This window comes from Pipra filicauda, unplaced genomic scaffold (assembly GCF_003945595.2).
Source record: "Pipra filicauda isolate LSUMZ 115617 unplaced genomic scaffold, ASM394559v2 scaffold233_size1220752_pilon, whole genome shotgun sequence".
In the NCBI taxonomy this organism is placed as follows: domain Eukaryota; kingdom Metazoa; phylum Chordata; class Aves; order Passeriformes; family Pipridae; genus Pipra; species Pipra filicauda.
The window spans coordinates 165,446-173,727 of NW_024104347.1; the positions used below are offsets into that span (position 1 = coordinate 165,446).

The following is an 8,282-nucleotide window of genomic DNA, read 5'->3' on the forward strand; positions in this document are numbered from 1 at the left end:
TCATGCACAGCTAGACGGAGGCAAACTGTTGAGGACAATGACAACCAAGCAAATCAACACAGGTAGAGGTCAGCGTTTTACACTGCTGGTAGCTCGGAAACATCTGTTCTTTAATGTAATCAGAGCTGAAAATATGTTTCAAAAACATGCTTCTTCATACACTAGGAATTATGTGCTCCTGGCTGAATGGAAGTGCTGACCTGCAAAGGTTGCTGAGAATGGCATTATATTGAGCACAAAGATGGGGAAATTTGCCTCCCTGGCTGCTGACCCACAGGATCTCTGCTCACTAGCAAAGAAGATGGACAGCGTTGCTGTCTGGTTGTATTGAGCGCTCCCTGACTAATCACCTCACTCCAAAAAGGGCAACCAAAGTTAATGGTCAATAGAACAGGGCAGTTGACTTCTGGGAAGAAGACAAATAAATGCTGCTATTTGCAAATGGTTCTCGCAGTCACAGCACCGAACCCCTGAAACACTGAAAGAAGTCCTCTTACACAACCTCTGCTCTAGCAGTTGATCTAGGCCATTCTAAAGGGACAGGCTGGACACAGTCTGCAAAAATCTCTAATGAGGTCTTCTATAGATTTCTCAGGAGCTAACGACTGTGCTCACTTATTACTGACCTTAGAAAATCTTCTTCCTAACCTGAATGTCCCCACTGGTACCCATTTCTGTTATTTCTTGCCATAGCTGTTATGAACCTTGAGAATGGATTACCCTTTTAATGTTTTCAAGGACAGACATGTTTTTCTCAAGTTTGTCTTCTCTAGACTAATTAACTCTAATTTATTCACTCGTTCTTTATAGCTTATGCTTGTTTTTCTCTGAAACCTCCTGTCACTCTGCATCATTCTTGATGCACAGCCCCAAAAGGCAAGGCAGAAATTCCTCTGAGCTTTGTCAATGCTGAGAAAGGTAATGGGTTACTTCACATCTTGCAAGCTATCTTCTGTTCTCGCGTCTTGGTGCTCACCAAGCATGTGTGTGCTTCATGACAGCATGCCAACATTGTGCCACCACAAGCCCAGATGATCTTCCCTAGGGATGCTACCCAGCTGGTTTGGCCTCATCTGCTACATGTCATGGACTATTTCTACTGAAGTGCCTTCAACATTCCCATATTGAAATAACCTTTTCAAGTGCAAGTACTCCAAGTTGTCAAGATTGTTTTAATTTAATTCGGCCCTTCATTGTACTTGCAAACAATTTCAGCTGTATAGAGCTGCTAATTTAATAGCACAAATTTCATTATCTTGGCTAGTGAAAATATGGAAAGAGAAGTCCAAGAAAGACGTAATTTTGTATATCCTTTTGCTTAGGGAGTGAGCCACTTGTAATTACTCTCTAAACAAGGCTACCCATCAGTTTTGTCCTGCCCTGTAGAAGCTTAAACAATGCAACATGTCTCTCAGCCGTAAGATTAGTGCTGAGGTAGTGCCAAAAGTCTTACTAGAGTCCAGCTATAATATCTACTGCTTCCTCTGTGTCTACACACCATTATACCATTGGCAAAGAAAATTAGATTGATCTGACATTATTTTTGAAAGGTGTTTTTAAAATGCTTTATTAACTATTTCATGATTTTTCTAGGAATTGATGCTTAAGTGACTAATCTACCATTCCCCAAATTTCTTCTTCACTATGTTGCAGAGAGATGAATACAGCAGTTCCCTTCTGTCTTTCAGTGTCTCCCCCAGTTTCTGCATCCTCCAGGACATCTTCTGCCTTTCCTGAGGTTGCTTCAGACACCTCTGGATGAAGTCAACTTTGCTAGAGAACAGAACAATTTGCAAAAACCCCGAAAGGGCTCTGCTGTAATTTAGGGTGGTAGGCAGTAGGGAATAAAAACTTTCAAAATTAGAAGAAAAGTTTTAAGAAATGAAGAAAAATAAAGAACATGATCTCAGGTATGATGAAACATTAACACCAGTGTCAGCAGTTACCAGTGTTATTGTACTGTCTTTGGGTACCCTAACATTAAGTAAAACTTTGCTTGCCCTATGAAATGGGCAGTTTTTCCTCATTTAACAGATGGGAAAGTCAGAGACCTCAGTATCTGAAGTGTTCATTCATGCTTAGCTTTTGAGAGAAAAATACACAGAATCTCTTTCTCAGGATGCCACACTGAAACTGTCAGGCTGCACTCAGCAAAAGGATTTCTAGGTCTCATCCTGAATAAACGTCTTAAGCCATACTGCCCATTAGTAACAAACAGAAAGGAAAGCCAGACCCAGCATCCAAACCAGTGCACAGAGCAAATCTCACTGCATTTACAGGAGATAAAATAGCTTCATGGGCTCTTGCAGTCCCTTCCAACTCGGCATATTCTGTGATTCTATGATTCTATGTAGAAAAAAATTACAAAAGCCCTTTTTTCTACCGTAGGGAAAAACCAGAAGAATATATCACATGTTAAGTGTGCAAAAGGCCAAGAGGGAGGGCCTGAGCTGATTTCACACAAAAAGGGTGGCATTTTTCCAGCCTGGGGAGACAGGAAACACTGATGGAGAAAAGAGAATGTCACATGTTGGGAAAGTTTTTCTCGTGACAAGGCCAAAGGAAGACCATTTATTTGGTTGTGGTTAGAAACTGCTATAGACCAGTTATCTTAGAACTGCTTAGGTATACTACATTTGATCCTGTGGCTGGGAGGATTATTGCTGGGTGCTTTTCCCCTCTTTGCCATAACTCTAAAAGGCAGCAGTACTAAACCCTTTTTTAGGTGGGAACACTACAATTGCTTTATTTGCACACCATGTCAATTATAAAGACTTTCCCTGAATGAAGCAGCCACGTTTTTCAAGAAAATGCAGAAAAAAATGACATGACCTTTTTTACAGTTCCCGAGGATGATTAAAACTTTTGTCTAATGTTTTCTAATATGAGTTTGCTGCAAAAGAGTCACCTTTTTTAGACAAGTGACAATCTGAAAGCAGATGTGTTTTGACCAACCTCTCCCTATGAATTGTCTGAGTTGTTCAGCCTGCTGTGGCACCTCATCGGAGGCATGCCCTCCTCTCCCCCTGCCATATTCTGTATCAGCATACAGGTGCTGACACAAAATACATTTCCCAGGATCTGCTAAGGGCAGGGAAGCCCCTTGAAGCATCCAACTGCTTTGCCAGTATGACCAGAATATACTGGTACAGATGGTGGTGCCTACCCAGGGAATGCCACTAGCAAGGAGAACAGAAGGAGGAAGCAACCAAGTTGTATCACATTTAACGGAGGTACCAGAGCTGCACTTTGCTCTCCTGTCATATCATTTCTACATACTTCTTCAAGAAGTGTGATAATTTCAGTGGAAAGGATTAATGGGAAATATTTTTGTCGTTTTGTTACTGGAAGAGCATCCATTTTCTGGCAGGATTTGGCTACTAACACAGCAATCCCAGTCATGCAGGTGGTACACAGGAGTGATCAGAAATGACTATTCAATGTGAAGTTACCTCATTTCCCTCAGAAAACAGGGGCAGATAACTTTGAAAGATTAGATACCTGACCACACATTTAACTTGCATGAAAACCCCCATTTCTTCAATAAAATCTCCCATACGTTTGGCAGCAGGCATTTCTCGCATCAAAAATTAGATTAGATATTAGGAAGAAATTCTTCACAGTGAGGGTGAGAGGGCACTGGAACAGGATGTCCCATCCCTGGCACTGTTCAAGGCCAGGCTGGATGTTGCTTTGAGCAACATGGTCTATGGGTCTATGGCAGGGGGGCTGGAACTATATGGTCTTTATGGTCCCTTCCAACCCAAACCATTCCATGATTCTCTCTGATTCTATGAAAAATTCTGCCTTGATCTTTAAGGCCAAGAAGACACAGAGGAAGTTCTTATGGTTCTCTCCCATTACCTTCCAAGATGGCAAACCAGGGTCTGGGGTTGAGCTATTGGAAGGAAATCACAAGTTGATTTTGCTTAATTTCTGCTCCTGAGAGGGCTGGTCACTGAATTAGATGCAAGAACTGACTTTATTCCTGCTCCAAGCCATGGCAAGCACAACCATCACTTTCTCTGTGCTTTCTCTTTCCTGCTTGATATAATGAAGGGACACAGTAAGTGTTTTCAAGTGTTTAGTTGATAGAGCAGCTAATCAGTAAAAGCCCAGTGGCAGACATCTGGGCTAGCAGCCACCAGCCCTCCCTGCCAGGCCTGGCCCATGCGCTTTTAACACTTGCCACACTTTGTTTTTATCTTGTAGTTTACAGAGGTGGGGCACAGTCTGTTTTGGTCCTGAGTTGAGCTCAGAAGGATGTTTTTAGCTGAAGGGACACTGCAGAGAGAGAAACTGGTGTGGAAGGCAGTGTTTTTCCTGTCCTCTTGCTGGAGACAAGAGCCAGGGACATGTTCAGTGATCCCAGCAATGGGGCTGATTCAGCTCTCATCCCTTTAGGAGGGAAAAAAGGACCTTGCATGAGGCAACTTCAATGTTATGTGCAGTCACTTTAGGAATTTAGAACTTTGCTAGATCAACAGAATGGAAAGGGCAGACAATGCTTACATCTAACACCTAAAAAACATTATTGTAAAGCGTTTAGTGTAGCGAATTAGCGTGATCACTGACTTTCTTGTGTCATCAAAATGGTAGCACCCTAAAGATCTCACCATTAAACACCACTTCTCCCTCGCTCTGGCAGCTGCTCAGTCACAGTTTGCATGGCTGCCAGTCCAAAAAAGGCCAGTCCCTGACGGTCATTTCTGCTTTTCACCACTTGTTCTCATATTCCGCCTGGTGGCTGAACCCCATCAGGGGCTGCACAAGCCTCACCACCCTGACTTCCACTTCGTTCCACTTTTGGTTCATCCTGCCTCCCTGGCACCAAAACTTTCAGGGGCACTGTGGATGGCTCAGAAGTGAGGTAAAGATCTGATTTTATCAAGCTTAGGAATATTATTTCTAATTATATTCCTTGAGCCATAGTGAAAAGAATTATTTCCTTCTGAAGGATGGAGGGTTGTGACAGGGTTTATGTTTACAGCACAAAACATGCCCGGGGAAACTAAAAGAATCATGGAATTATTTAGGCTGGAAAAGACCTCTAAAATCAATGAGTCCAACTGAAGACAAAATAAAGCATTTGATTGTAATGCATAGGACATACCCAACATTTCACATTAGCACACATAAAAAATATAAGATCCCACATCTCTCTAGATATACAGAGTCTCATGACAAGTGCATTTCTGATGCAGAGATAGCCACAGTTTAAACTGACTCTAGTGTTACCGGTCTTCCTTTGGGAATCAGCCAGCTGAGGATACCCCCAGCTACAGATCTTGTGGATATCACCACAGTCACCGAAGTCACACTAGAGGGGTGTTGCCAACTTGCATCACTTTAGTACAGGTCATGCAGATGCATGCACTCACAAAAAGGAAAGGAAATGTGAGGAAACAGCCTTTTCAACTTGGCTGTTCAGAGATGATCATCCAGACCACAAAGGTGTCTGTCCCAAATATGGACCAACCACTCTTAAGAAGAATTTCCAAGGCAATGAAGAAAATGGGGAGGCTCTGGGCAAGTCTGAAGGAAACTGTGCCTTCCTGCAGTTAAGCAAAATGCATTGTGAACCCTAACAAACACAAGGACCTCACAACATCCTGTTTCCATGTACCAGACCTACAGACATTAAAACCAGCTTTTCAGTTAGCATTGCTCACAGAGCAAAACCATGAACCTTGGGAAGCAGTCACTGAAAAACAAAATCATAAAATAACTCCAGACCCCACAATGGCCTTGCAAAATCTTCAGTGACTGTTTCACCAAAGACTACAAGTGTTTTGGAGTACAGCTGTTGAAATAGATAAAGGAGTGATTTATGACGTGCACAGCAATTCTCAGCTCGCCAGTGGAGTAATGAATGAACAAGTCCAGTAGGCAAACAAAACCTGGATACATACCAACGCAGGTCTGTCCTTTGTACAGCCCAATGGGGAGTGAAGGGGGTGCTGGTTCATTTTCATGGTGTAGAGGGGAGGAAGAGGCAGCCTTCAGCAGAAGCAAGAGCCAGAGGATGCAGAATAAATTAAGGAATGTTTGCCTAGGGCCCTTCATCCTAAGGAAGGAAAAACAGAAGAAATCAGGTAGGAAGGGAGCACGTGGACATGCTCAGAGAGCATCCTGCATTCCTACAGCTTGAGGTGAAAGGAGACTTGCATGCCTCTGTAGCTGTAAGTGATACAGGGGCAGATGCCCAGGTAGGCATACAGACATCTGCCCTCCCACAAGGTGCGTGGAGGATCCCGCACTCCCACATCGCAGGTGCTCTCCCAACCCCTGCTCTTTGCACACCCCTCAGCTCCTCTCAGGCCCCGCCACCCACTAAGTCCAGTAGATCCCACACACCCAGGCACCCCATGACCAGACTGTGATGACCCTATGGCCCGGGGCTGCTCTCCACACCCCCACGCGACCCCGCTGCCCCATGTGTAGCTCTTCCCAACCTGCTGGCCTGGGAGGACCAAGAGAGTTGGATGAACAGCTCTGGCTCAGCGCTCCTGTGTCTCCTGCAGTAGCAGCGGATGAGTAACGACCTTGAACCGCAGTAGTTGCCGGAGCCACTCAGCATTAATAATGCAAGACACTCCCCTGAATAACTAGTGTTGCAAGAAGAAAAAAAAGGAAACCAACTCCACAAACCCTGCCCCCCTCCACCGTTTCTCCTCTGCCCTCCTCCGCAGACTAGAAAAAAATATCTCTCCGGCTGCTTGTGTAAGATTTTAGACCAGGGTTTCCGTTTGGGAGGACTGGGTGTGAAAAATGAGAAGCTGCTCAAGCCAGAGCAGCAGGGGCAGAAGGGACGGGGCTGCCACGCTGGGGTTTTGCCAGGGCTTTAGTTCTGCTGGGACTGAGCCACGGGGATGGGAAACAGCTGCCAGTGTAAGGGCAGCACTGGGAGCTGAACCCCTGTTGTCATCAGCTTTGAGCACATTTGCTTGCAGCTCTCAGCTGCCTGCGAGGCTTGAGAAATCCCGAGCTGTTCCTACTTTGGCAGTCACAACAACCAAAGGTTTCCCTGACTCTCTTTTTTTTTCCAATCCCTCAGATAAGGCAGAAACCAGTTGTTCTCCAGCCTGAAGCAAAAGCAGAGAGTAAAACATTTTTAAATAACGTTGCTTCAGAGCTGGAACAAGTCCATACAGCTACATTCCAGACACTGTATGTCTTTTTGTATAACCCTGGGCAAGCCTCTTGGCCTCCCAGTGGGCCATGGGTACTTGTATTTCCTTTCCACTCCTTGCCTGCCTCTTTCAGAAATTAACAGGCTGTTAACACGGGTTGCTAAAGGACAATGAGTAACCTGTCTCACCTGCTATCCCTGCATACTGCCCAGGAATAGTTAAAGGAGACTTATAAATGATGTCGTAAAAGGAGAACTAGAGGACCTAATAAAATTCCTGCCAATTCATGCAGATCAACATGATCACATAGGTATCAGATCCACTTTAGTATTTCATACGGTTTTTGCAAACCACTTCTTTCCTTGGGAGCCTGACCTATGGCTTTTTAAAGACAGTCCCAGAAAGTTTGCCTCAACTTTGATAAGCAGGATTTGCCTTGTGCTAATGATAATATAATCCAGTGGCTCTGGGGAAAAAAAAAAAAGACTTTAAAATCTTCAATGTGAATACAAATCACTCCATATCTCCATTCTCTAAGTCAAGCTGCTGGCTCTCAAATATAAGCTTTTCTTTGAAAAAAAGGAGAAAATAATTAAACCCAAAATAGAGGCAATAGCTGTTGCCTGAGTTTTGCAGAACTCTTCCTGCTTATCATTCTCCCTATAGCTAGCAATGCTGGTTTTCTTTTTATTTTAATAGCACATAAACAAAAATCATAGTGCGAAGTACCTTATCCATATGCCAATCCTACTGAAATCTGCAGGATGTTTTTCTTAATGCTGTAAAAACTTGCTATAAAAAGACACTGTGCTACAGCGACTGCAGCTCCATTAAACCCTTTTTAACACACATATCACTTGGTTCCCAATGACACTTTGAAGTCCTTTAAAACCCTGCATATTGGCTCATGAGCACTTGCTGCAAAAGCAAAGTGCTAATAATAGGCAAGAAAAATCTTCCAAGCAGAGAGGTCCTCAGAATGGTTTCTCCTTTATATCTGTTGCAAAACACAAATCTAAACAACAGCACTTATAAAATATATAGTTAGATCACAAGCTGCTCCCAGGCATGTAAACCTACAAAGCATGTAGCTGAAGCCTATAATCGGCTCTGTTATTTTCTTTCATTTCAGGCTGTGGAAAGAGTGGT

General features: G+C 43.6%; 1 protein-coding gene across 1 annotated transcript in view; it reads right to left on the minus strand.

Annotated features, from left to right (window-relative positions):
- Positions 1 to 6,711, minus strand: part of AOAH (acyloxyacyl hydrolase) — an 81,462-nt gene extending 74,751 nt beyond the window's left edge. Inside the window, exons 1-2 of the mRNA XM_027729111.2 lie at positions 6,456 to 6,711; positions 5,913 to 6,067 (exon numbers count right to left, since the gene is read on the minus strand). Of these exons, the coding sequence (XP_027584912.2) occupies positions 5,913 to 6,067; positions 6,456 to 6,580 (280 nt within the window). The 5' untranslated portion in view covers positions 6,581 to 6,711. The remainder of the gene's footprint in view (positions 1 to 5,912; positions 6,068 to 6,455) is intronic.
- Positions 6,712 to 8,282: the final 1,571 nt, after the last annotated feature.